The sequence below is a fragment of the Nicotiana sylvestris genome, chromosome 5 (genome assembly GCF_000393655.2).
Source record: "Nicotiana sylvestris chromosome 5, ASM39365v2, whole genome shotgun sequence".
NCBI lineage: Eukaryota > Viridiplantae > Streptophyta > Magnoliopsida > Solanales > Solanaceae > Nicotiana > Nicotiana sylvestris.
The window spans coordinates 118,266,529-118,293,512 of record NC_091061.1 but is presented as its reverse complement, the minus strand read 5'-3'; the positions used below and the strand labels follow the sequence as shown (position 1 = coordinate 118,293,512).

The window sequence follows — 26,984 nt, the reverse complement described above, 5'->3', positions numbered from 1 at the left end:
AAGCTTTAACAGCATGTCTTTAATAGATAAAGAAACAGTTGTTTCACAAATCTCCCAAAAACAACCGTTTTAAATCAATCCTTATTTGTTACTTCTCCTAAAATTTCTCTTCTGTTTCCTTCAACTACGTGGGATGTGAACGTGTCCAGCCTAATTAATTATGCATTCGTCCATATTGTTGTGTTGTAATTTATTTTCTTTTCCTCATTTTTCTTCTACTACTAGGTTCATGAACGTCTTGCACTCTAATTCTTCTACTACCCAAATTGATTGGAATATGGCGGTGAATTTTTGTCGGTGTGTAATTCTACTCCCAAGAATTAAAATCGATTAGCAAAATATTCATATGTGTAAGCGGTGCATGAAGTACATGTATTTTTCTCTCTCAATAGTTATCTTTTTTCTTGAATAATATTATCTTTGTTTTGATAGGGAGATTTAATGCTTGAAAAAGTTTAAGCTTTAATATACTCACGTGCAAATTAAGGTGAAATTGATATGTAAATATTCTAAAAAAGGAGTCAAATGACACTCAAATACAAATTTGGATCCTGCTTATGTATATTCATCATTAATTTGAATTGGAACTGATTTCAGGAGAACTTCTCGATGAAGTTCTTGAGAACGCGAATACGATATTCTTCACATCGTGAAGTTGAAGGTTTTATAGTTTTAATAGAGAAAAATAGAATAAATTGATGCTTGATTATTATAAAAGATAAATCTACATTGAAAAGGCATTTACATTTGAGAAGGCAATTCATATTTATCTTTGTCAGATCCTGTGTACTTTATATTTACATCTTAAATAAGTAGTATACATATATTCACACAACTGGATATTTCACTTTTTAGATGGAAATTTTCTATTAGATAAATATGTTTCCATCTTATCCCAATTTCCTTCCACATTATAGGTGTTATGGTCCTTTCATTTAATTTATGTGTGGAGTATTCTCAATATTTGAGGTTTTACAAGAATTTATTTCTTTGTTTATGCGTTGGGAAAGATCTTTTGTAAGTTCAATAAGGTGATTTATGACTGCGGGAAGTGCTGATAAATTTTCTAGTTTGTTATAAATTGAGACCATTGGAAGTTGTTTGAGAGGAGATACTAGATTTACCCGTTTGAGAAACTTACCGCTTTCGAGGTAAGTGAGACTTTTAAGTTATTGAGTGCTTGTTTTTTATAAAAGCATGATACTTGCATACGCATATTCAAAATGCTTAATATTTTATGGGGAGATCACGTATTAGATATGTAAAGGTGACTGTAATATTTTATACTTTTGAGATTTGAAAGCATAGCCTACGATCACGTATTAGGTCGTGATATCTAATTTGCATTGATAGGAAGCCTAATGAGTAGAAGCTCGTGTATTTGAATGGCAACACTTACTACCTTTTACTGTCTAGTGGGCAAGTAATGTTTTCGATAATTTCTCAACATCAGTATCCTGAAGCAATTTCAAAAACACCAATTTTAAGTTTGCCTGAAGTATTTCTCTACCAATCAAAACTGCTTTTTATTAATATTCACCAAATATTTGAAAAGGCCATCTTCACTCCATCCATTCAACGGACTAGACATGAAACCAAATACCACTTGAGTAAAAACTAAAAAGGCGCAGTGTGTTTGTGTTTGCATGATCACCATATACATTGATTAGTGTCACCCATGTTTCTAATAAGGGATGTCATCGAGCTACAAATTCATTGCCAAAGTGGTCATCAGTGTTTTAAGATTACAATATTGAAAGATTATTTTGATATGTTATATACATTTTTATTTTAAGACTACAAGATTCAAATATCTTCTTTATATTTAAACTGTGTGCTTAATTAAACTAGAACACATAAAATAACTCCAAATCCAAATTTAATCTTGCAATTAAATCAGTTCTTAGTCATTAGGAACAACTACTCTTGAACACTGCTTTATCTAAGACTAAGAGCAAGGGTAATACAAACAAAAAAATGAACATGTTTCGCTCATTACGATTAACGATATACTTCCGTGACCTTTATTTTCAAATTGAAAGCACGACAGCAAGTAGAAAATGCTGCTGGACAGCATCATTAGCTTGAACCACCCCCAGTTGAGTAAAACGGGAAACAGAACCAATGACACTGTTATTCCCATTATTTCAATATTTAATTGGGTTTGAATTTTGAAAAAACATGACTTTCGAAATTTATAGTTTTAAATCTCTTTGTGAGACTACAAAAACATTTCATCAAAGTTAAAATGGGAAGTTTAAGTTAAGATGTTTACAAATTTAGAATAAGGTCATTCCTTTTCAAGTGGATTAAAAAAAATAAGTTCACCAAATTGAAACCGATTAACTGATTATAAATAAATTAAAAAAGGGAAGCTGGAATACGTTAAACTGGACAAATTACTAATATACATAAGTTAAACCGCAGCATCTATAGTTATGATTCTTGATATAATGTTGACGAAAATGAGCTCATAGTGGTTTGGCACCTCTCACTGCGAAAAATGCAAAAGCTGCGTACCTAAAAAACCAACTTGGCAACGAAAACAGAAAACCATTTAACAAAGATTATGTACACCAGCACATAGATGTAATTTCATATATTTAAAACTTTCAAGCGAATGTAAAGTGCTAACTCACGGATGAAAGATAAATGCTGAGGAATGAATTCATTTGAGGAAGTCTATCTCCTACCATTCTTGAACGAAAGTCTTATATTTCTTCATACGTGAATAACAAGCAGAAAACAGTATTTTCTGAAAGTGACATCTGCACTGTAATGACATGTCCTCTCCAGAAATTAGAGGTAACAATAAAGTTTATACCAGAATTGAATCTCAATGAAAGGAACCCTGTCCACCTTCCTTAATATACTTCCCCTATTAGTCTTGCTTCTCTAGTCTATAGTCTATACTAGTCATCAAAGTGGATAAATTCGTAGCACAAAAGTTGCGCCACTGAAAGGAAAAATGGATAGCATCTCGGTGGAAATGAAGACGGTGATTTACTATATCTGTAGAAAATTTACAAAATTTATACATGAATGCGAGCTCCCTTCCTTCTTCAAGGGCAATTCAATTTCAATAATACACAACTACAAAAGGTAACAGGAAAAGCAACAATCCATTCGGTGTCAAAATTTGGCAAATATGAAACTCATCCTTATTTGCTTACGCATCTCTATATGTATGTGATGGTTACTGTAAATATCAAATCTCAAGCAAAATTTCCGCTTCTAACTTCTTTGCCTCATTGACCCCTTAAGGTTAAAGTAATTTGAAGGCAAAAAAGTGCTGTACAGTCATAAGCTTGTCAGCCACTTGAGGTGTCATTGTCGCTATCTCCACTGTCATCGCTGCATCAACAGGAAAACAGCCAGAATATCACGAGCCAGTTAATGGCGCAGCTAACCAACTACAAGAAGTAAAATAAATGCCAAAAGGTGCGCACAGAATAAATAAGCTGAGACAAGAACGACAAAATGCCCCCGGGTTTGGTTCTGCGGAAAGAGCCAAAAAAACGTTATGTGTGGGCCTAGTACATCACGAGTTCAAATCTTGTTTTGGACTAAAAGCCTAGTATTTAAGTGGGAAAGGGTACAGGAGCAGGGCATTACCAGCGAGTTTTGAACGATTCGCAGTTGGATGATTTCTTGAATATAAAAAAAAAAAAAAAATTCTCACTCTGGATTAGAAGCAAAGGAAAATCTATAGATTGGTCTGTGAGGGTTGAGATAGGAACCTTATACCGCCCCAAATAGTTAACACTAATTGCAATCCAGAGGAGAGCGGACATCAAATCCAGGAGAGATCCACAGGAAAATACATTATCTTAAACCAAGGAAAGTCTAATCAGTGTCTCTTGTACCACAAGATGCGAGCTATGTCAAATATTATTTCCTTACAGTCCAGGAAACACTAAATGAAACATAAGTAAATAATATACCGATGGAGTGATTGTGAGAGCTTCTGAGAAATCATTTTAGATGTTTAAATGTAACCTAGAAGAACTTGCAAAAACAGGGTATCCTAGAAGCATAAATAAAATTCTAAGAACATTGACAGGCAAGCAATTCTTGCATAGGACTTCAGCAGAAAGATTTTCCAAAATCTAAAACTATACCAAATGCTCTCAGGTTGTCCTGATGAGCTAAAAATCTTTGATAAATTCTTGGCCAAATACATAAGCAGGCACCTAAACTTGGCACCGCTTTTCACTTAGAGTTGGGCTTGTTCCTATTAGACACTTCGAGTATATTAAATATGTGTCTATTGAACACCTAATTGACCATCACATGGAAAAACAAAGTGAGTGTAATCCACTCGCGGATGACATGGCAAATCAATGAATGAAATGAAGACGTGTTATTTTGACCCTAAATCACTATTAAAATTTTGTTTTGAGGAAAAAAATATTTTCACTAAAAATCCCCCTCCCGCCTCCCATCTCCCCCTCGGGGAACAAAACCCAGTTGCATCCCAATTCTTCTTCCTTCACCATTGTTGTCAGACCACCAAAACCCCCATAGAGAATCACCAACACCACCATTATTTCACATACCCACCAGAAACAAAAATCTTCAATCAGTTATAACCTTAGCACTTCCTTCATCTCTCATATTGATTTCAATAGACAAATTTAAAAACCCGCTATAAAACGTTTTTACAACCAGAGAAGAACCATAGCAACAGTGAGCGAGAGCAAAAAAAAATTCCGACCAACAGCAACCGCCGGAAAACCTCGATCTTAGCTGAAAGTTTATTCTCCGACGATCTTGTACTACAACCTCCGACAATCTCTCTCCTTCCATTCTTATTTCCTCATTTCAGAAACATCTTAAAAATTACACGCTCCTTCAAAAATCAAATCAGATAACCACCGAGTTTGATGGGAAAATCTTGCCGGCGATTCAATTCTGGCAATGACAATGAGAGCTTTGACAGCGCTATGACCAAGAAAATTTGAGAGCAAGCTAAGGAAATTTTCAAAAAGTGATTCTTTGCAATTGTTCCCCTGGATATTCTGTAAAGAATGGAATTGGAGATTTTAAGGAGTGGCCGTGGTGGATTTTTGATGAATTGGAGTTAAAACTAAAATTTTATTTGGCTCTTCACGCGCTCAAGAGAAGTATTGTTCACACAATATGACATGTTAGCTGTATTTGTTAAATAGACACACTTCAAAAGTAATACGAGTGTCTAATAGGAACAGGCCTAACTTTAGGTATCTAAGCGAAAAACGGTGCCAAGTTTAGGTGCCTGCTTATGTATTTCGCCTAAATTATTTAAAGCGTTTTATTTACAGCTTACCATTTTTTCTCTCCTAGACATCATCAGAATAGAAGAAAAAGAGCCCTCACGAGGAGAGGGGATTAAAAGAACAAAAAATCATTCAGCTTCCTCAATGTTTTTATTGTCAGACTAACGAGCTGTTTCAATAACATAAAATGAACAGACTAACTCACCTTTTGCATGCAAATAAAAACATGTTAGTATATGCATTGGAAATTTCTCACAAAAAGAAAAAGGGTTTCAAACTTACTGTTGTTATTTGTTAGTCAAATACGAGCTTGATTTAATCTTTATCATATAAAGATTCTCTAGATTCAATCTTCGAAGATGCAGAATAATATTTAAGAAACATTACTTTAGATGACCAGAGTGACATTCTTGGAGGATTATTTAAACAAATCCTCTTTTCTGAACTGTGGAATTTGAAAAGACAAAGAGAGGCCAGCATAGCACAACACTTTATAAAATGGATAAATAATGGTTAATAGCTGCATTATTGAGATTTATGCAGAATAAATCACAATGAATCTCAATAATACAGAGATGTTGTACTTACAATGGTAAGACATTAAACCATAATGCAACAGAAAAATTCAGAATAGCATATCCAAAGCAACAATCTGCAAACAGTAGGCTACAGATCTGGAGTAATTAAAAACACTTCACCTGTGTTCAGGGAGCTTTGCTATTCGTCTAGCATCCAAGCCTGTCATAAACTTCTGCGCAGCTTGAACATTTTCTGTACCTGCAAACACCAAGAAAGGAATGTTGAGACGCTTACCATGCCAAGCTCCAGAGAACTATCAAATTGAAAAGGATTAGCAAGCACTTGAAGCAGCAGCTTTCTAAGCGTTACAACGAAAATGCCAAACACATATGTAAAAGAATTAAAGTTTTGTACATTGTCAGTGTAAAGATTTTTTACACTATCAAGTCACCCAAAGAATATCTACATACTACAGGTAAGCCTCCTTAAAATATAGGATTTGCTACAACACGTAAAGGTGACCTATTAGCGTAAAAATTTTGTACATTGGCGGTATACATTACTTAAAATCTATGTAAAAAGGATTAGCAAGTACCGAAAGCAGCTTAACAAGCATTCCAGCAAAATATATGACCAAGGACAGGATTGAAGAGAGATTCGTATTAGAATCAGAAAAGGACTACAGTCATCTCAATTAGAGCTGCAACAGAACAGAAAATACAGAGGTAATACCCTTTGCCAACTGAAAGGCATGTAGTGCACATCTCTCTGCAGCGAGCCTCACAGGTGTATTTCCATCCTTCAAGCAGTCAGCCAGAACAGGGCCAAATTTTGAAACATGGATGGCAATGGCATCAGGATTAGCCTGTAAGGCGGAAACCTCAATGTTTACTTCAAAAAAAATAAGGTTGAGCCTATTAAGAATATATGAATGAAGTATGTCAGTTATTTCAGAAGCACGAACTTTCGAAACTGCCTTCAATGCAGATAAAGCCTGTCTTCTGACTTCACTTGAATCATCCTGCATGGCCAACACTATGGATCCCAGAGTTTCCACATGTGCAGTAGAATTTGACGGATCACTCAGGATTTGTTGACGTAGAAGCAATCCTAACGCTCTCGTTGATGTTTCACGAACAGGAAACTAACAAATAAAGAAGCAACCACAAAGAAAACCATCAGATTTCCAAATAAATTAACTTTCGCTCTTTCTGAAAAACTAAACCGACCAAGCTTTTCCAGTTTTATTGCTTTCATCTGCAGTTTACACTAGAATTGCTGGTCAGCTTAGAACTTTACATTTCTATCCTTAGAAATCTTAGCACAGTTGAGAGGGGAGAACTGGGAGATTAGGTGATTAGTTTTTTCTTTTTGTTTCTTGCTGTTATAAGTCGGGGTCCTGTCCAACTTATGGTTTTTCTGTTTTGTCTGTACCTACATTTTCCCCTGGTAAATAAAATTTTAATTACCAAAAGAAAATAAGAACATGAAAATCTGAATCCTCTCGTGGATGTTTTCCGTACAGAAAATGGAAGAGTAGAGAAGTATCTCAATGGGAAAGAGATACTTCAGATGAAAAAATAAAAATAAAAAGACCTCTAAAAGTTTCTGTTGGTGTATAACACTGATTTATTGATTTACTTAATAGAAAAAAGCACAGGTTCATAGATTTCCAGTTCAAACACCGTCCCTTCAGAAAAGGCAATATAAACTATGGAGAAAATGCAATGAAAAGTGGAATTCGTTTTGTTTCCACAATTAGATAAAGAATATATATGAAACAACATTTTTAAGTTTCTACAACAATCAGAATGCAGTTTTGTCCAAAACAAATTACATTATAAAGTGAAATAACTTTTATATCAGACATACCTTTTCATCATTTAAGGTGCTTTTGAGGCAGTTCACAATCAATGTGAATGATGAAGAAGCACAAATTATGTCAGGATTGCGCTTAAGCATTGAACAAATGGTAAGTACTGATCCATGCCTTGAGCACCAGTTAGATGATGAAGCTGATTTTGATAGCTCATCAAGTACTTCAACAACTTGTCCGTCTTCTAGGTACTGTAGAATAATAAAATGCAGGATAAATCACAATAAATCTCACAGTTTTAGGTCCATGAGACTGCCTCAAAATCAATCTAATAAGAAAATCAAGCCTTACATAAAAAAATTTGGTTAATGATTTTCGCAATCAGTTTGTCGTATATAAAGCTGTAAATCCAGATTCTCTTTCAAGAAAGCCATGAAACATTATCATCCACAGTATTGGTGCTTTATGTTTTCCCGCAGCAATCCAGAATCACTTTTTGCCTCATTTGTCATTATTTTGTAATTCTGATAAGAGTAAAATAAATTTTACTCCCGCCATTTCAATTTATGTGACATAGTTTGATTCGGCGCGGAGTTTAAGAGAAAAAGGAAGAGTTTTGAAACTTGTCACCTTAAAAGCTCAAGGATAAAAGCTTTTGTGGAGCCTTCAATTTGGGTGGCAATCTAAGTTGCTCGGACTCGGGTGCGGGTATCCGATACGGGGACGGATCCGAGTATCGGATTCGGCAAAATCTAAATTTAAGATTGGGGGTACGGATGCGGGGATTCAGCTAATAAAAAATAGAGCTATAAAAATATTGTAAATTTTGAGAGATATTCTGTGAAAAACTTACATGAATATTGTAGAATTCAATCTTTCATTCTCCAAGATGGACATTATTCTTTCATTCTCCTAAATCTGTTTTATTTTTTATTTTAAGAAATCAAAATCTCAATTTTTCTCCCAAATTTGTCGATGGACTCCGGTCAGTTGACCGTATCCGGGACGTATCCCGCTCCTGAAGAGTCCACGCAACTTAGGTAGCTATAAAAGCTTCTCATTAAGGGCAAAATGGGTAAGAGGGAAAGTTTAAAGTCAAATTATTTCCAAATATAGAAACGTGTCCATCTTTTTGAATCGGACTAATAAGGAAAATATGTCACATAAAGTGAGAAGGAGGGAGTACTAATAAAAGGTCTGAAAAAAAGAAGACAGACAGATCCACTAAAACTTACCTCAGCTAAGGTGATGTTATGAAAGAAACCCATTGATTCAGATCAAGTCCGATATACAAACACAACTTTATCTGGGGGGAAATCTCTCAATATTTTTTCTCATTTTATCCTCAATTTGAACTACTTGCAATCTTTGCTTGACGTGGTCATTTCTAATCTTGTCCAATCTTGTATAACCAATGAAAAAGAATTCAGAGATAAAGAAAATAATAGACTTGAGAGGATGATGCACCCCAACAAATTAGACAAGAGTTCCTCTACTAAAACATCTGAATTAAAGGGTAGAAAAGCAATAGATTGAGCATTATCCCCTAGAGGAACATAAGAATATGCAAGAGGCCAATTCAAAATGAAGCAGCCTGCTTTGGAGCAAAAAAGGAGGCAATCTGCTATGATATACACCCTGTTTATTCTGAACAAAACCCCACATCAAATAAATCACCAAATAACCTTTACCAGCACCTCGGTGATGATTAAAAACATGCTAAATGCAGGACACAAAATCTTGATATAAAGGAAAAGAAATGTTTCCTGGGTAGAACGACCCTAACCTGCGAAATAATTCCAAATATGCTTGCAGCAGAACTTCTTATCTGATCATCATCGTTGTGTATTAAATCCTTCAGGAGGGTGTACACCCGTGTTCTAGAAGCAATGCTGACACTTCCACCAGCATGCTTAATCACACCTTTCAAAGCAGTCAGAGTAGCCTCACGAATTCCAACATCTGATGTCTGTTGAACCATAACTCAATAGAATAACTCTGCTTCTTAAAAAGAGACGAATTGCGACAATAGAGAAGTAGAATAAAGTACAACTATCACCTGCACACCAGATAACAGATCACCAACTAAAGGATCAACCCTGGTGCTGAGAGCACTAAGCTTCCCAAGCGCAAGAGCTGCACTAGATCGTATTGTCCTATAATAGAACTTGTATAAGTTTAAGGAATAAAGATCACAAAGAACTGAAGTTATCGCTTCAAGAAGCAATAGATGTCATAAAGCAGTCAGAGAAAACAGATCAGAAGGGCATCAGTTTCACAACACATCATTTCCCCTTCTAACAGCCAAAAAGGGTATACCACTATAGAACCAACCTCGTGTTATCCTGTAGACACTTGACAAATGTTGTTTGAAGCTGGGGAAGAAAAGGCTTTAGGGCTATTCCTCCCCTTCGTATTATGATGCTCAGAGTTGATAGAATTGCGCTCTTTACTTGCCAAGGAAATCTGTCACCTATAATACGAATCAAGGGCCTGCAATTGAAAGCATAGTACGACAATTTCAGTATACACTGATTGACTTCAGAGAAAATGAAAATACAAAATCTAGAAAGTAAAAAACATAATCCTCTTGATATCTGCCTATATGAATCTTCTTCATGCTGGTAAAAACGTTGTATTAATATACATGCTACATACCCTGTGATAGGAATCACAAACTCCTTTAGTGTTTTCTCACTTGTCACTTCGATTAACTCCCCAAGACCCAAAGCTGCTTGCTCCCTTAATTCTGCCGATCCACTAATGAGACCCTGCCGGTCAAAAGGAAAATCACACTGGTTAACAGAAAATTCAAGGAGCAGTGCAATAAATAAAATACCACATAGGACTGTTAGGAGGTTAATACAATCTGTAATTACCAGTATTAAGCAATAGAGCAGAATTAAGATGATGCCTCGCATCGATTAAGAAATAAGTTTGGTGCCTAGGCTAAGGTTTTGATGCCTCGGGCCAGTCGGCTAGGATAATTTTACAATTTTATCATTAAGATGAAACGTAGCAATAAAAAACAATGAGGAAAGCTAGGGAGCGTTGTTTTGGTGAAGAAGGAACTAAGAAAAAGAGTATTGAAGGAACAGAAGCTTAGGTTACTCTCCAATTCAGTCTTTCTCTCTGTTTCTTTCTTTGGTATCCTCATGTTAACACCTTTTTACAAATTTCCTTTATTTTCACTATGTACTATTTTCTCTTTCCTAGGATTACAATGGATATTTGTATATCAACTCTGAAATGCAGTTTGATAAATCCCCATGTACCTCCTGCCACAGCATACAAAAAAAAATATAAATGTGTGTTAAACTTGAAGACTGATACTCTGATGTACTCTCAGAAGAATTTTCCTCTAAAAATATACAACACCAGCACCCCAGAAACACCCATCAAAAAGAGAAACGATATCTACTGTGAATTTACAAAGAAATAAGCCAGAGTACCTTTAAAAAAATAATAACAACAACAACAACAATAATAATAATAAGCTGGAATACCTGGAGAAAAATAGGAAGCAATGGCTGAAGAGCTTTCGGAAGGCAAAATCCAGGTATAAGAACTGGTCCTCCCTACATGTTCATTAAGAAGAACGTTAAAATCTCAACATAGACTCATGAAACAACAGAAAACATTGTGACACCCATGCTTTTAAAACATAAAATTACAGCTGTCTGAAATAGAAAATGGCAACCTTTTTCTTCCTACGTTCCTTATCTCTTGATGTAGATACAGCATCACGAACCAACTTGATGTATGTTGGAAGAACTTCTTTAGGAACTGAACTCACAACACTAGACAGAGCTTGCCATGCAACCTGTCAATAAGTCGTCAGATAACCCACACGAATTAACATACAAAAGAAATGCAGTGATCCTGACATTACCACCACTGTATCAGAATCCGGATCACTAAGCAAAATTATCAGGGTGGATATCATGTTTGGAGCTTCATCACCAATATATATGTCGCAATTTTTGAACAGATATCCAATAAGATACGCTGAACTTCTTCTAATCGAAGCCTGGAATTACAAGCATACAGTAGCATGAGAGAAAAGAATAGCAATAAACGAGTTTTCAAAATAACAAGAAAACAAAGAAAGATCATGCCTGACTATCCCCAACTCCTTTCAGTAGTTCTGACAACAAAGAGTCCATGCCTTCTTCGTCAATAACTGACACAACAGTTTCTGCTGCCTTCTTCGCTAAATTTTGAACTTCCTGTATTTTATTCCATAGAAAAATTAAAAAATGAATGTGAAAACCACATAAACATATGCACATGTCTGTGAGGAGGCATACCGTGTCAGTATAACCCATTGCATTCAGTAAAGCAGGAAGGATAGTACTAAGGTGGGAATCAAGACCAGGTCCTGCAACTTCCGCTAAAGCTCCCAAAGCATGCGCATTGAAGGCACTGTAGGTGCACGCAGATATTTGGTGAGTACTGCAGAACCACAAGGTACAGAAAAGACATTGGGAGCAGAAAGCATATATACGTACGAAAGTGGAAGATGAACGAGCTTTGGGAGGATGTGTGGCAGCACCGCTGTGGTCCTGACACTGAAATACGTGGCAACAAAATTTAGGACATAAGGATAAGATAATGCATAGAAACATGACTTATCTAGACAAATAATAGACTACCTCAGAATTTGTTTTAAGCCATCCAAAGCAGTATCTGAGGTCTCCTCATCCTCCAGAGCATGAAGAAGTGTTGGAACAATCTCATCGATTGCTTGCATTCCAGCATTCTACGTTACGAACCACCAAGTGCAAGTTTAATGATGAGAAGTTTCTCGATAAACATGAAATTTCTCAAATATTGGCAAGATCTGTAGGATTTACCTTGTAAAGAGTACTAAATGCCAGGCCTGCTGATTCACGAACCTCGAGCATGCTGTTGAATAAGGAACACCAAAGAATTACCTCAGACTGGAAATGCAAAAAACTGCCATTTTCATAGTAATATAAGCAAAAGATATCACACCTATCACAAAGTGCTGTCCGAATTGTGGGGATAAGCTCATCCATAAAACTCAACAATTGACTCCTGCCAGCACTGGCCATTACTTCACTTAGACCAATGCAGACACCCTGAAATAGAAAAAGTATAGAAGATCGAGAAATTATAAGTGGAAACAAACTACATCTTGTTGGTAAATTTTGATTGCAAGTGCGAAGGAAAACCCATGTCAAATGAAGGAAAAAGGATGAGATTCACAGCTTCTGTACGAAAAGTATAAATAAGACTATTATTCATCTTACCAAAGACAGAAGATATACACTCCAGTCACCATGAAGTCACAACTATATTGTGCCACTAAAGAAATAGGGGAATAAGTCAAGCAACATATTTGGGAAAATTAAGAGTCTGAACTGCCTCTTCTGAAAACATGAAGTTTCTTTTTATAGATGAGACACATTTATTTACTTTAGCTCTGCACAATGCCCCCTCACATGCAGGCCAAATTCTTTTTCTTGGGCCAAGCACGTGGAAGTATTCTATGATAAGTGGTGATGACCCTCAAATGCAGGACAATTTCCTATTCTAATACCACCCTGCATTGTGTGAACTGTCTCACTTACATGCTTAAGCTACTCTTTTCAGAAATAGTAAATATGTCTTCGGCAACAACCAATAAAATTGGAATGAGATTATAGCTGCATCACTAAAGAAGGTGCTGAAATATACAAGTGAGCAAAAACCAAAGAAAGAATCCTTTTCCAATCTTGCAGGGATCCTAAGAGGCTAAGTATTGATTTTACTGCATTTAAAAGTTCCTCTTTACAAAAAGAAACAGTGTACAGTTAAACTTTAATCTATTGGATAGAATTAGCTTTGTCTTCCAAACGTTTAGCATTCCTTTCCTTCCACATAGTCCACCAGATGCATGCTGGTAAGGGTGTTCACGGCTTGTTTTGAGTTGGTTTAGCTCTAAAAAGAAACCAAACCAATTAACTCCGTTTTTAAAATATTGGGAACCAAACCAAACAAATTAAGTCGATTATTCATCACTTCGGTTTTTATCGATTTTTAAATGCGACATACACTGACTAGCACATATTCAGCGACTATATTTCAGCATAACACTATTAAACCAATTACTCTTTAAGAAAAAAAGATATTACATATGTAATCAAGTTATATATGTAGCTTCAAATTTGGTTAATGATCAACTATATTGGGTTTTGTGGACTGAAAGGAATGCCGCTGAGCTATGGAGCATGGTTTACTCTATTTTTGGACTTCACTGGGTCATTCCACAAAATGTGAAAGAAGCTTACACTAGTTGGAGTCTACAGAGAGTTGATAAACCATCCAGAAAATTTGGTTAATGATCCCTGCAGCAGGTTTTTGGGTTTCGTGGACTAAAAGGAATCGAAAATGTTTTGATGGTATCTTAACTCCAATCATTCCCTCAAAGCTAGATGTTTGCTTAATCTTTTTAATTGGGCAAGAGTTAGCTCTTGTAATTAGTACTGACCGTTTTTTGGACTTTGTTAGCTCCCTAGTCATAGCTTGATATACTGTTAAGGAGCCAACTGTGTTTTGCTTTCTCTGTACTTTTGTACTATTGCATCTTCTCGATGCTTTCTTTTTTAATGAAACACCTTACTTCATTTTAAAAAGTTACATATGTAGCTTCAGCCAGAAAACCATACGCATTAAAGGGAAGCCCGGTGCACAAAGCATCCCGCATTCGCGCAGGATCTGAGGGTACCCGTAGGGGGTGTAATGCAGTTAGCTTACCCTAATTAGTGGCTGCTTCCAGGGCTCGAACCTATGACCCATAGGTCACACGGGGACAACTTTACCATTGCTCCAAGGCTCCCTTTCAGAAAACCATACGCATTCTCTAAGAATTTAGCCATTTCCAAGAAACCTAAAATAACTGCTTACTGTGAAATTTTTTTTTTGCAAAAAATTGAAGTGATGTCATTTACCAAGATATCTTGACGATAATTGAATTTAACAGCTCAAAGACAAGTTATCTTTAAAGTGAAATTTTAAAGATATATATATATATATACAGTGGGTAATGCCAGGCACGGTTAAACAAGTAATGTTCAGCTGGAGTGCTGGACTTTCAGAAGTAGGAGAGGAAGACATAGGGCTTGGGATGTCGCTCCATTTGCACTCGTGTGGACTATTGGAGAGAGAAATAGGGGAGTTTTTGATGGAATAGAGGATTTTGTACATTTGAGGAGTAGCCTTTTTTTCTCTTATTATGTTTCGGTGCACCCATGAGATTCCCTTAAGCATAGATGATTTGGGTGTCTTTCGTAGAGAACCATATTATTTTGTGAGGTTTCTCTATTGTTTTGGTATACTTCTCGTATAGGGGTATTTATGCCCTTTATTAATGAAATCTTATTACCTCATAAAAAATGTAAAGGTAAAGAACTAGATTACTGTAAAGGCAATGAACTAGACTACAAACCAAGAGAGCGAAAAATTAGTACATACGATAAAATTTAAAATATTTATATATGTGCATATATACATAATTTTTAAATAGGCATTTATATAGTCGGTTTCTTTCAATTTTTTCCGGTTATTTATTGTTTAAAACCAAAACCAAATTTTATCGGTTTCTAAAATTAAAAATCAAAACCAAAAAATGTCATTTTTCTGTTTGATCGAATTTTCAGTTTGGTTTGATTTTTCAATTTCCAGTGAACAACACTACATGCTGGTATGGTTTTCCACAAAACTGTAGCACCTTCTACTGTCAGAATATTTTGGAACTAGAGGTGCAAAGGTAGTCTAAGAAGTCTAACCCACACTTATTCTGGCTAGAAGCTGGACAGAATACACCCCGCTGCTGGCGACCACCATTTTGACAATGTTTCCATCTTCACCATAACTCTTTCAGCTTCTTGCCTTGTGAGTACTTTGAATAGGAAATGTAGCCCATTCATTTCAAAGACTCACTCTATTAGGAACTCTCCATTTCTGCTGCAGCCATCTTCGTATCCCTGAGCAATGAGGGATTTCTTGATTGTTGTCTTCAAATCTTCCAAATATGCATGCGTTCAAAAGGTTTTTATGTTTGGGAGGAGACTTCCATTACATAAGATTCTGTTATCTTTCTCTAACACCACTTTTGGGTTGCTATCTATTGGTATCCCTGAGCAATAAAGGATTTCTTGATTGTTCTCTTCAAATCTTCCAATTATGCAGACGTTCAATAGGTCTTTATGTATGGGAGGAGATTTCCATTACATAAGATTTTGTTATCTTTCTCTAACACCACTTTTGGGTTGCTATCTATTGGTTGGCCATCTGCTACTTCTGATTGCTTCTGCGGAAGTGATGGGGTTTCTTGTCTGGTAGTCCTTATTGGGGCTTGTCGAACATATTTTGCGAATAATTGAATTTTGAAGACTTAAGTCTTTCAAGCCAGAGTTGAAGTATGTTTCTGGAGAATGATAACACTTCTCTTTCTTATAAACAAGACTTACAGAACATTTCTCACACAGAAGCACACTCATATTATTTTGTTGTTACTATCTGTATAGTTACACTGGGTTCGTTGTTCTTGATGTTATCCGGATAGTTACAGAAGCTCTCAAAATCATCACTGCCCCAAATACGATTTAGCTATAACTAAGTCGTCTCACTAAGATAAACCCACCTCAATTCGCATTGAAATTGCAACTCCAAAATTGGAGAGATGAATTAAGATCGTCATAAAATACTGCATTTAACATAACTAAAATACTGATAATAAACATATGCAAGATACTTATAAACTGTGTATTTGTTGTTTGATACCAGTAAACTGGTAGGACTCTGACTAGCCCCACCACTGCGGTGCCTTTTATTAAAATAAAAAATAAAAAGAGAAAATCTATTAACCACTCTATGACTGAAAACACTCGGAGAGCTTAAAGAAAACACCTGGAAGCATGTGGAGGATGTAAAGTACTCACTTGTCTTCTACTTGGATTAGGATCTTTTAGACCCTGTGATAATATTGGGATAATCGAAGGAAGGACTCTTTCACCAAGCTTCCTAACAAGCTCACCCAATGCTCGTCCAGAAGCCTGCAAATATTTAGACCACAGAATTCTTATTTCCAGAACAAATGTTTTACATTCTTGTTCACTATAAACAAGAGTACCAGCACACCTGTCTCCTTTCAGAGGATGAAGATGCTAGAGAACTTATCAATGTGCTCATCAGTACAGGCATTATCTCCTTCAATGTTTTCGGGGTATTTGCAACAATGGTCTTCCATACATGCAAAGCAGCCTGAAAAAAGAAAATACAAAGTGGTTAAAGTTCATTAATTACTATAATTAGCATCTCAAAACAAGTCGACCACCATAATTGAAGCATCGTATAGTATATGAAACAAATACTACCTGCCGCACGGTTATGCTGACATCGGTTCGGACCATATACAATGCAGCAAGGACTTCATTGCGCTTTTCCCTTCCAAGTACCTCAATAATAGCCCGTCCTTGAGCCTCAGTACTGGCACCCTCATCATCACTACCGCCCTCAAGATGTGCTTTTCCAGATGTCCCAGCAACCTAGAAGAAAATATAACATTAACAAACCTGCTTCTTATATAATATGATGCTAAAGTGCAATGCTTACCTTGAACAAAAGGTCACCCAGCAACTCTACAGAACTCTGCCTGATACGCCAGTTATCATTGAAAATACCTTCTTCCACAGCAGGAAGAAGCAGAGGCAAAGATCTAAATTTATAGAACAAAGGAAGAGCAGAGAGTAGCAAATAGTCAGCAGATCAATTATCATTCAAACTTTAACTATAACAGCATGATTTTTTCACTTCATCATAGCCTCTTTCATTGTGTATATCCAAATAAATTAATTATATTGTTATGGCAAGGGACCCCAAAGTAAACTCAGGAGACAGCTTAAAACTAGATGTGGAAGATGACAAACGCATACGTGGTTGCGTAATGCTCCACCAGAACATGGCCCGCGCTGAGTGCTGCCTCACGCACAGATTCATTCTCATCGGCCAAACCTATTGTAGAAAGTAATGTTAATTCAAGGAATGTCTCAACGCAAGTAAACATAAAAGACGCCCACTAAACTAACACTTCAACTGAATGCTAATTTTTTGTTTATCTCTGTGTGACTGCATGTGTTTGTGTGTATGGAAAAGGGAGGGGAGAGAGAGAGAGAGAGAGAGAGAGAGAGAGAGAGAGAGAAATTACCATCTAAGATCGCTGGCAGAACTTGCTGCAAATAGTTCTGGAATTGGATGCCTAAAGATCTTGGCAGATACTACAAGCAGCCAAATAATTCATATGAGAAAATTTACAGAAGAAAAAGTTATCTGTCTTTCTAAACACAAACTTCAAAAAAGGCAAGTGCTTACCCTAAAGAGCGCCAAGTGGCCATCACGAACTGATGCCTTTTGATGAGAACAATTTCTTATGATCTCGGGAAGTATATTCTCAAAGTACTCTATTCCTAATGCGGCCAATACCTGGGAAAGAGGAAAAAACACTTTTAGGTTGAATGTGAAAACGAGAACCCTAAGCAGCTCAAAAGCACAGTCTCTCCATTCTGTATTACTGGCTCCGACCCACCCACCTACCACTACCCCCAAAACTCCTTGATGTTGCACCCAAAACGCACAGGCTTTTCCATACTTGTCAATTATTTTTTCTTGGTCCTTGCACTTCACGACAACCAAGTTTGAAAGAGAAAGAAGAGCCAATAAGATAAAGATGCTCAAAAACCATTTCAACTAGTTTATGCAAACAATGTCACTAACTTATTTTAGAGTTAAAACCACCATACTAAACCAAAACAAGAAGACAAGCAAAGTGTGCACACAGCATAAAACCTTAATCTTGCCAACATGGAAGAAGAATTTTTTTTGAAGTCCAAAAAAGATCTATTATAGTTACCTCTTGATCGAAAAGCACAGGTAAGAGACCATGTTAATGCTAACTTAATATTTAAAATCCAAAACTTATTTTAAAGTGAAAAAGCTTAAGATTGGGGGCCCCCACTGACAGCTTCTTCTAGAAATGAAAATCCTCAGCAAAGGGAGGTTTTCAACTCCTTATAACGAGAGAGAGAGAGAGAGAGAGAGACCATAACCAAGTAACACCGAATGAGATAACTATACCTCACTTAGTCCTTGTGCAGCCCCAGAACGTGCAACATTGCTTCCATCAGACTTCAACGTATCTAACAACCAAGGCACAAGGTCTGGGAAATTTTCTTCTCCCATCCCCCGTATAAGAGAACCAATGGCTCTTGCAGCAACAGATCGAACTTCAGGAATTGGATCCACAAGTACCTGAAATCACATGAAAAGAATATCGAGTCAACTTTTGGGCTCATCATAACATGTTACTCCAATTATTTCCATAAGTACCTTTTTAACTTCAGGTAGCAGTAGTCCAATGTATGGTATCATGTCCTTAGGTTCTGTCACTAATGAACACATATTTCCAGCAATTTGTGCTGCTTTCTTCTTGGTTTCAGCACTCCTTTCTCGAAGCCCACGGTGTACAATTGGTACTAGCAGAGCGAGAGAAGGAGCATCAATTGAATTCACAAAGGTTGTCTGCAAGAATTGGAATAAGAAATTAGCTTATCAGGAAGTACATGTAAACCAGATTACCTATCAAAAAAAGTACATGGAAACCAGAGTTATCAGAAAACGCATTTACCTGGAGGAGAATATCAAGGGAGTATTTTGTATACTCATTGGGATCTGTAAGACCCATTAGAAGAGTAGGGACAAGTGCAGATATCTCAGGGTTCTTTATAACACTCCCAACCTATATTCAACAAACGACATAGCAAAACAATAAATAGCAAGAAGTAGAACTTAGAAGTAAGAGAAACTTGATCGGGAGATTGTAAAACCTGTTGAAGGGCTGTCTGTCCAGCTGATTGAACCTTGGGATGAGTGTCAGTAAGCACCTGTACAGTATTACCAAAGCAGTATGAAACTGAGACCAGTATGGCCCTGTAGTCAGAGACAGTAAGTACTAAGTTTGCATGCAGAAGAACAAACCTCAGTTAACTTGGGCACAATCTTAGGGAGACATTGTGACAATTGCTGTGGAGCACAGTACGCCATGGCACCAAGAAGTTGTACACTACTCTGCTTGGTTCTCCAAGCTTTATCTTCAAGGCCCTGACACAGAAAAGTAATAGTAAACATAGGTCTCATGTCATGAAGGCTAACTAATAAATGAGTTTTGTGAATCCAAAACACATTGTAGGTTTATCAACAAAGGAACTGAGGATCCAATCTGTCAATTCAGATGAAATATACGGATGCTAAGAGGTAGTACAAACCCACAATATAAGCATTCATGAAATGTTAGACTTGTTCTTCAAAAATCAAAGAGCAAGCATGCATTACAGCTACAGTTTCTCTATTCCTACACAGCTAAACAGTCCTCAACGTTAACCAACGTAGTGCAGTGTGCAACAATTTCTCGTCATCAAAGAGCAGTCTCAAAACCTATAACTTTTCCTATTTCTAAGAGTCTCAATAAACTACAAAAACATGTAGGAATAGATGTACATTGAAAAAGAATTTTGAGCATGTCTTCATAAGAGTGCACTCCAAGTGTGTGCATAAATTACATTCTGCAAGATTACTCCATCATCCAGTTAATCACATCGCTCAACCAATATATTACAGATAGTGTCAGTTGCAGTGAGCCGAGGTAAAGGGGAAAAGTTAAATTAAGAACCTTTAAAAGTGATGGAAGAATTAGTTTCACTCCTTGAGCACTAAGCTGAGACATCATTGCCCGAGCAGCACATTCAGCAGCATCACGCACCGCGACAACTTGATCAGAGAATGAAACCAAGAGGAAAGGTAACATTTGAATTACATACCTGAAGGTAAAACAGGGAGACAAGTGAATCAAAATTGATTATTCCATATCCAAGTTCAAATTACATACGAGGATAAGCATTTCACTTGCATCATGTTACGGAGAAAAGAAATATAAATTGATGGGCATGCAGACATACGGTTCAAACAACTTCCCAAGCTTCTCACAGAAGCATTCAAATGCAAGCAGTGCACCTTCACGACTCTTAGCTGAATTCCTGCAAATAAAAATCGATTCAGATCCTGGAAGGAGAAATTCATATGCAGAGGTGCAGTAACTGAAATTTAATGAAATCAGCAACCTCGTAACAAAGCGATATCGGTGAAACAATGTCAATGTCAACTATTGCTAGCTAAACTGCCAGTCAAGAAATAATCCAAAAATTTCTGTATTATAATAGAAAACAATCAACTACACGTCAATCCGAAATTAGTTGGGATCGTCTGTATGAGTCCTGTTTATCCATTCGTCCAATTCCATTCAATACTAATGTATTATCGGGTAACTGCATGAACAACTCCCAGATCATACAGAAACATATATCTATGGTAAGAACACAGCTAATAGATGTAGACAGTTCATAAAAATGTCCTATAAGTGGCGAGCTCAAAATTTAAACCTAAAACGAAAAGAGGAGGCGAGCTGAAAGATAACAAAGTCACTTTTCCCCTTTTTTTTGGTTGCGGGCAGGTACCGACTTGGAAAATTAATTCACAAATTACGCCAAGGAGACGTTTATCTATTTTAACACACATCCTTGGACCACAAAGACATAATCATTGTTGATACAAAATGGTATATGTCAAGCGATCGTAACCTTGAGATTTCGCATCAACAATGTCTAGCACACAAAGATAAAAGTAATTAGAAGAATTAGTTCTTCTCGCTAATTCCATTATATGATGTCTCATCTGAGTTGTCATTCATGACACTTCATCGCATGCTTGGAAAAGGACAGAAAGTCTCATGAGTTGAAAACCATGATTCAACCTCAGCTTTTAGAGCGATTAAAACATGCCAGAAGACTAACCTGTCAGCAAGACCTTCATGTAAGGCTTTTACAATGCCATATTTCTTCAGGCAAGCTATTCCAAATCCCTTAACCACCCCTGCAAGTCCAAATGCTGCACCCCGGCGTTCTCCGTATTTGTCACTCTTCATTAGCTGATCCAAAAGCCTAGAAACCAGAGATGGTGCATCCTCCTGGTGCAAGAGAAGAGATGGGAAAAAAGAGAGTCCAGTTTCAGCTTGCAAATAAGGTAAAAACTATCAAAAGGTTTTGTTTGGACAGCAGAAAGAAAGAGAGACGACTAAGGAAGTAAGATCACAAACAAAAGATCTGGAAGAAAAACAAGGTCAAAGTTATAGAAACAAAACTAGGGCACAAACTAATAATTCATATTTCCCTGACTTTACGCAGTACAGAACAAGAAGTAGAGAGAATGCTTCCCGAACTAGATTGGAAGAGAAAGAGGGGATCATATACCACTTTCCTCCCCACTATTACTTTTCATCCTTTTAAATAGATGCTAAGGTTGAAAAGAACAAAATCTCTTCCAGGAATTTGAAATTTTGAATTACAAACAAATTTAAAATAAGTGAGACAAGAAGTCCTTCAGAAAATCTCAAGGAACTATCAGGATTGGCATGGTAAATACATGAGAATAGGTCTGTAGTTAACCAAATAAGTCACCAGTTACCACCTCAGAACACTGATAGCCTGAAGGAAAAAGGAACCAAAATTCAAGATAGCTTAATATATTGGATTTTACTCGCCATAAAATTGAAAGGCTTGACTGCAAGATTCATGCAAAGTAGGAAGAAACAGATGGTTCTAAATATTGTCACGATGGTTCTTTTTACTTGCTTTGCTAAAAAGTAAGACCCTTCTAGAGGAGAGATGTAAAGCTAGCACAATTCACAAGAATATATGATATATCATTCCATACAGTAAACCTATTTTATGTGGACTTGAATATGGACATGGACGTGGACGTGGACGTGGACATGGAATGGGTACAGGCACGTGTCTTCTTCTTTTTTAATTGGTCGGGCACATCTAAATTTTAGCAAGCTGGTGTATTATGTAGGATTTAGACAAAGTAACCAAGCCAAATCATATCCTTTTGACACATGTATGTTATAGAGAGTCTATGTAGCCTGGCAACAAACAAAAGAAACACCTGTTACTGCAATAACAGGAGTTTAATAACTGCAGATTGTTCAAGAATTACATTCTTGAAATGTGGCAATCATTCGAGCTCGTTCCAGTTAAATGGTATACAGAAGCTTTTCTAGAAGATGCTTAACTAACCTGCTTTGCTTGCATAAGTGGAGAAAGGCAGGTAGCGACAGCTCGCTGAACAGCTTCAGAAGGAGTGTTGAGTACATCCAGCAACTTCTCCACAACTGCGTGAACCTTAGGGTCATCCTGTTCCAAAATAGACATGGTATTAGGAACTAGAATCGTAAGACGTCACCATTCTTTACTGTGGACCAAGTTTATAAGAGGGAAGATCAGTTACCTTGGCCAAATGCTTTGCCAAAGCTCCAGTAAATATTACTACACCTTCACGGACCAGATCATATTTCTCCTCATCTGAAGCCTGCCCAATCAACAATCAGTTGGTCATTTTACGATATTTTAACATATGATATATATTAAGAGACTATAACTAGCTTTTAACATCCACAAACGGGCAATAGGAGTCAACACAAAAAACTCAACTACTGATAGTTTATCCCCATCCCAAAGGTATAAAACCTCTAGACAGTAAACTGTAAACCAAATAGATGATGTTGGAAAATAAAATGCCATACCTTTTTGTTCAAGTAGTTTTCGAAAATAGGGAATAGCAGTGAGACATTATCTCTTCCATGTTTGTCAATAATAACTATACCGGCATTTATCATTCTTCCTCTAACATCTGCATTAGGATCCGCCTGCGATTCCAAAGCCACATTAGTCAAACCCAAATGATATAACTTTTTTATGAAATTTCATATCTTTCCAAAAAGTTTATTTCGACGGTTTACAAAACTAAGTGAAGCACGAAATTTCATAAAACAGCAAATTGTGAGTGATCTGTGCTTTAAAGCCTTCAATAAAAGGAGGGAGCTCCTTAAAAGCCAAGAAAAAAATATTTCGGCAAGGATATTTCAATTCTAAGAGAGTTGCCACGTTTAGTATCATGATAGCAAGACAAACTCGTGAAGAACTTCATTGCCAAAATCAGCATGCGCCAAAGTAAATAAAAACTTCCATGCACCTGTTAGTGATATCATCTAGCAATCTTGAGAGAGAGAGAATGAAAAGAAAAAATGCAGATTTTAGGTTTTAACGAAAAGCAAATTTGCAGATCTTAGGTTTTATCATCTAGTATGATATATTAAAACTTAGACATAACTAACAACACCTTTTAGTCAGAAAAAAGAAATTATTACCAGTGCCCTTGAAATTAGGAATGTCATAACAACAGGAAGGTCCTTTGCTCTAAGAACATCTGCCACAGAAAGTAAAGCCAATGCTATTCCTTGTCTGCCTATCCAGCCAAAATCGATGGTGTCTTCACCAGAACCAACATCACGGATGTACAAAGAAAATAAAGTTGAAAGACATTCCTGAAAGCATTGTTTATCATTCCAAAATTGTCAGTGAGAACTTTCAATACATTTCCAGTAAACAGAATATAGAAGCTAAATAAACCTGTATCGTATCTGGACTTTCATCTAAAGCAGCAGCCAAGGCCTCAGCAGCAGCCACTCGCACATTATAATTAACATGGGAAAGAGCTTTGAAGATGCCTGAGTAATCCGTCCCTAAGTCATATCCGTAATGATCCCAGATGTCTTCAGCAGCTTCAGCAACACACTGAATAGAGAACACATAAAGTTCATACTGTCACGATAACATTTTGGACAGAGAATAATAATATTGAATCAGAACAACAATTAGTACCAAAATTTTGAAACGAATGTCTGAATTGCTGCTACATAGACAACCTAACTTAAGATACTCAAACTTATAGTCGATTAACTAATTCAGCAAATATCATAAGACCAGACTGTTCAGATACGAAGTTAATAAGGTCATAAGATTTACCTAAGTTCAAATCATTGCTTTTTGTCACTTTCAACTAACAGGAAGTGCGGGACTGTATAATGTGGGCAGGAAGATATTGTTAGCCAGGTAAATGCTCAATTTCTTCAAAGTGACAGGTAACGGGAGGAACCAAACCATAGGACCAATACCATGAAAAACAGAACCCAATATATTTAGCTCCATGTTGGTTTTGCACTGCAACACAAGTTGGAGAACGTTTCGTAGAGTACTCATATCTCTTCTAATTTCTTTGTTTTACTAGTTTATGTTTTGTAAATTGGACTTTCAAGTCCTTCAATCGGACACTAGAAAGGACAACATATCTGCCACATATTCCCCCAATTAAATGATGCGGGAGCTGTTTAACAATTTGAAAGGTGGACAAGGGATGTTTTATGTCACAAGAATAAATGATAAAGTTAATAATCCGAAACTCACAAGGAGAACCGAAACAGCTTTCCAGGAAAACAGAAGAGAAAGGAAGTAAATCCAGTTGCCTCCTGCCCTTGGCAAGCACATATTGGAGCTCATTAATGATGTGGAATGTTCAGCTAGACTAAAAGTCTAAACTCTTTTCTAACGTGAAATCTTGAATTTTTATTACTACTGATATTTGAAAACATATTGTACTTGATGGCAGTGTTCATTGCTTCCCCTATATATTAGACACTAGTGTAACCATAATAAAAATAGACATTTAATATATGTGCTGGAACTATACTTGACCAAAGTAAAATGCTTTACGGGTCATTGTGCAGATCTGAACAACATATCTTATTAATATTTAAGGAACTGAAAATCTAGAGTTAGAGCAATTATCACTAGAAAAGAAACTTTTGCAAGAATTTGTAATACCTTTTCAGGATCATGTAAAGCAAGCCAGATGCGGGTGGCAATTTCACTACTTTGAGAGACAGAACGACGAGACACAGCAGGAATGCATTTCACAGCATTTAAGCAAGCCATCCTTACATGGATATCTTTAGCATAAACACCAGATAGAGCCTGCAAAGAGCATGAAACACAAGAGATCATGAGTCTTATGTGGAAACTCACAGAAGAAATCATAACCACACCACATACAGATGCCACTTCAGCTGATCGCAGCCCAAGGCATAACTCATTTAGTGCCGGTCCAATAGATGCTTGATAAGCAGGAACAACACCCAGGACATGGTAAAGAACCTATAAAAACACCAAGATAACACGTGAAAAATAGATACAGGAATGATTATCAAGGTATAAACAACAAGAAGCTATAATGATCTTAACTGAGAGCATTTGAACTCTAGGTAGGGGTAAAATCGGATCCAAATGCAAGAATATTATCTTGAGAACATCATCATGAAGTCTGGTCTTCTTGGGAGATAACAATATTCTCTCCATTATCTAGGCATGCAACAAAAAGGAAAAATTAAAAATATATATATCAGAGAATGTCAATGTCAAGGAAAGAATAACTACCACCAGAAAAGTATAGTTATCGGAGTATGCTATACATGATCAGACCACAAACTTACAGGGAAAACAAAAGTAAACGAATCCACAGGGATAGAACCAGTTTTGCAAGAGACGGATAAGCCATTTGTCACACGCTCAAAGAGACCAGGCCTTTCATTTGATACCTCCTCACCAGCAGAAGGAATTTGACCCCATAAGACATTAACATCCTCTGACATAATTAACCTTAATGCTGTTGCAATTTCAAGAGCCCAGTTACAAAGAGGAGCAGCAGTACACTTTGAAAGCTTCACCAGCGTTCCATACGCCACATCACCAACTATTGGTGACCGTAGTAGAGGATTGGTAAACTTCACCTAAAGATCAGATCAAACAAAAGAGTTAAAGACAGCAACATACAAGGGTATGACTCTCAAAAGTACAACTCCTATACACAAGAAAAGTTACAGACCGGCCCAGATTTCTTTTCTATTGGCATTATAGGCACGTGGAATTATATCATTTTGATAAGACAGAAAAATCCAGAAGATAACTATTAGACATTAGTTAGGGTAAAGTCTCTAACTTAAGTTCACGAAAACACAAAGATACCAGTCTACCAAAAGAGAATCAGGGTAGAACAGGGTCAAATGAGCTGCTCCGATAGTTGAAGTCGGATAAACTCAACAAAGATGAAAGAAATGTTTACTATTCGGCTCAACACCCCATAGCTAAATTAGTGTTCCTACTTTTTCGCTTCCCCTTGTACAACAATCAACATCTATTTTCCAGCTTAACTATATAGATGTTTATCAGGAAAAGTAAAGCTTAATAAGCAGCACCAAGAAAGTGCTCTGCAGCAAAAGATTGCACTGAACTTCCTTATATACTAACCTACATAGTCTACAAGGTTTTGGGCGTGTGGATATTTACATGAGGACAAAAGGAAAACTTCCTAGTCTTTTTTTTTTG

General features: G+C 36.6%; 1 protein-coding gene across 2 annotated transcripts in view; it reads right to left on the bottom strand.

Moving 5' to 3' along the window:
* Positions 1-2,980: 2,980 nt before the first annotated feature.
* Positions 2,981-26,984, bottom strand: part of LOC104225374 (protein ILITYHIA) — a 41,792-nt gene continuing 17,788 nt past the window's right edge. For both annotated transcript variants that reach the window (XM_009777149.2, XM_009777151.2), the window contains exons 18-59: positions 26,093-26,389; positions 25,845-25,961; positions 25,656-25,757; positions 25,428-25,577; positions 24,177-24,341; positions 23,915-24,091; positions 23,291-23,413; positions 22,996-23,076; positions 22,785-22,901; positions 21,501-21,673; positions 20,610-20,687; positions 20,324-20,471; positions 19,633-19,755; positions 19,482-19,538; positions 19,283-19,393; positions 18,985-19,176; positions 18,733-18,906; positions 17,971-18,081; positions 17,807-17,876; positions 17,535-17,613; positions 17,215-17,317; positions 16,977-17,147; positions 16,741-16,863; positions 16,542-16,655; positions 12,592-12,698; positions 12,450-12,501; positions 12,249-12,355; positions 12,105-12,164; positions 11,904-12,018; positions 11,712-11,822; positions 11,486-11,623; positions 11,294-11,416; positions 11,100-11,171; positions 10,252-10,364; positions 9,928-10,086; positions 9,653-9,749; positions 9,380-9,562; positions 7,650-7,844; positions 6,742-6,921; positions 6,510-6,642; positions 5,957-6,035; positions 2,981-3,354 (exon numbers count right to left, since the gene is read on the bottom strand). In XM_009777149.2, the coding sequence (XP_009775451.1) occupies positions 3,312-3,354; positions 5,957-6,035; positions 6,510-6,642; positions 6,742-6,921; positions 7,650-7,844; positions 9,380-9,562; positions 9,653-9,749; positions 9,928-10,086; positions 10,252-10,364; positions 11,100-11,171; positions 11,294-11,416; positions 11,486-11,623; positions 11,712-11,822; positions 11,904-12,018; positions 12,105-12,164; positions 12,249-12,355; positions 12,450-12,501; positions 12,592-12,698; positions 16,542-16,655; positions 16,741-16,863; positions 16,977-17,147; positions 17,215-17,317; positions 17,535-17,613; positions 17,807-17,876; positions 17,971-18,081; positions 18,733-18,906; positions 18,985-19,176; positions 19,283-19,393; positions 19,482-19,538; positions 19,633-19,755; positions 20,324-20,471; positions 20,610-20,687; positions 21,501-21,673; positions 22,785-22,901; positions 22,996-23,076; positions 23,291-23,413; positions 23,915-24,091; positions 24,177-24,341; positions 25,428-25,577; positions 25,656-25,757; positions 25,845-25,961; positions 26,093-26,389 (5,223 nt within the window). In that variant the 3' untranslated portion in view covers positions 2,981-3,311. The remainder of the gene's footprint in view (positions 3,355-5,956; positions 6,036-6,509; positions 6,643-6,741; positions 6,922-7,649; positions 7,845-9,379; positions 9,563-9,652; positions 9,750-9,927; positions 10,087-10,251; positions 10,365-11,099; positions 11,172-11,293; positions 11,417-11,485; positions 11,624-11,711; positions 11,823-11,903; positions 12,019-12,104; positions 12,165-12,248; positions 12,356-12,449; positions 12,502-12,591; positions 12,699-16,541; positions 16,656-16,740; positions 16,864-16,976; positions 17,148-17,214; positions 17,318-17,534; positions 17,614-17,806; positions 17,877-17,970; positions 18,082-18,732; positions 18,907-18,984; positions 19,177-19,282; positions 19,394-19,481; positions 19,539-19,632; positions 19,756-20,323; positions 20,472-20,609; positions 20,688-21,500; positions 21,674-22,784; positions 22,902-22,995; positions 23,077-23,290; positions 23,414-23,914; positions 24,092-24,176; positions 24,342-25,427; positions 25,578-25,655; positions 25,758-25,844; positions 25,962-26,092; positions 26,390-26,984) is intronic.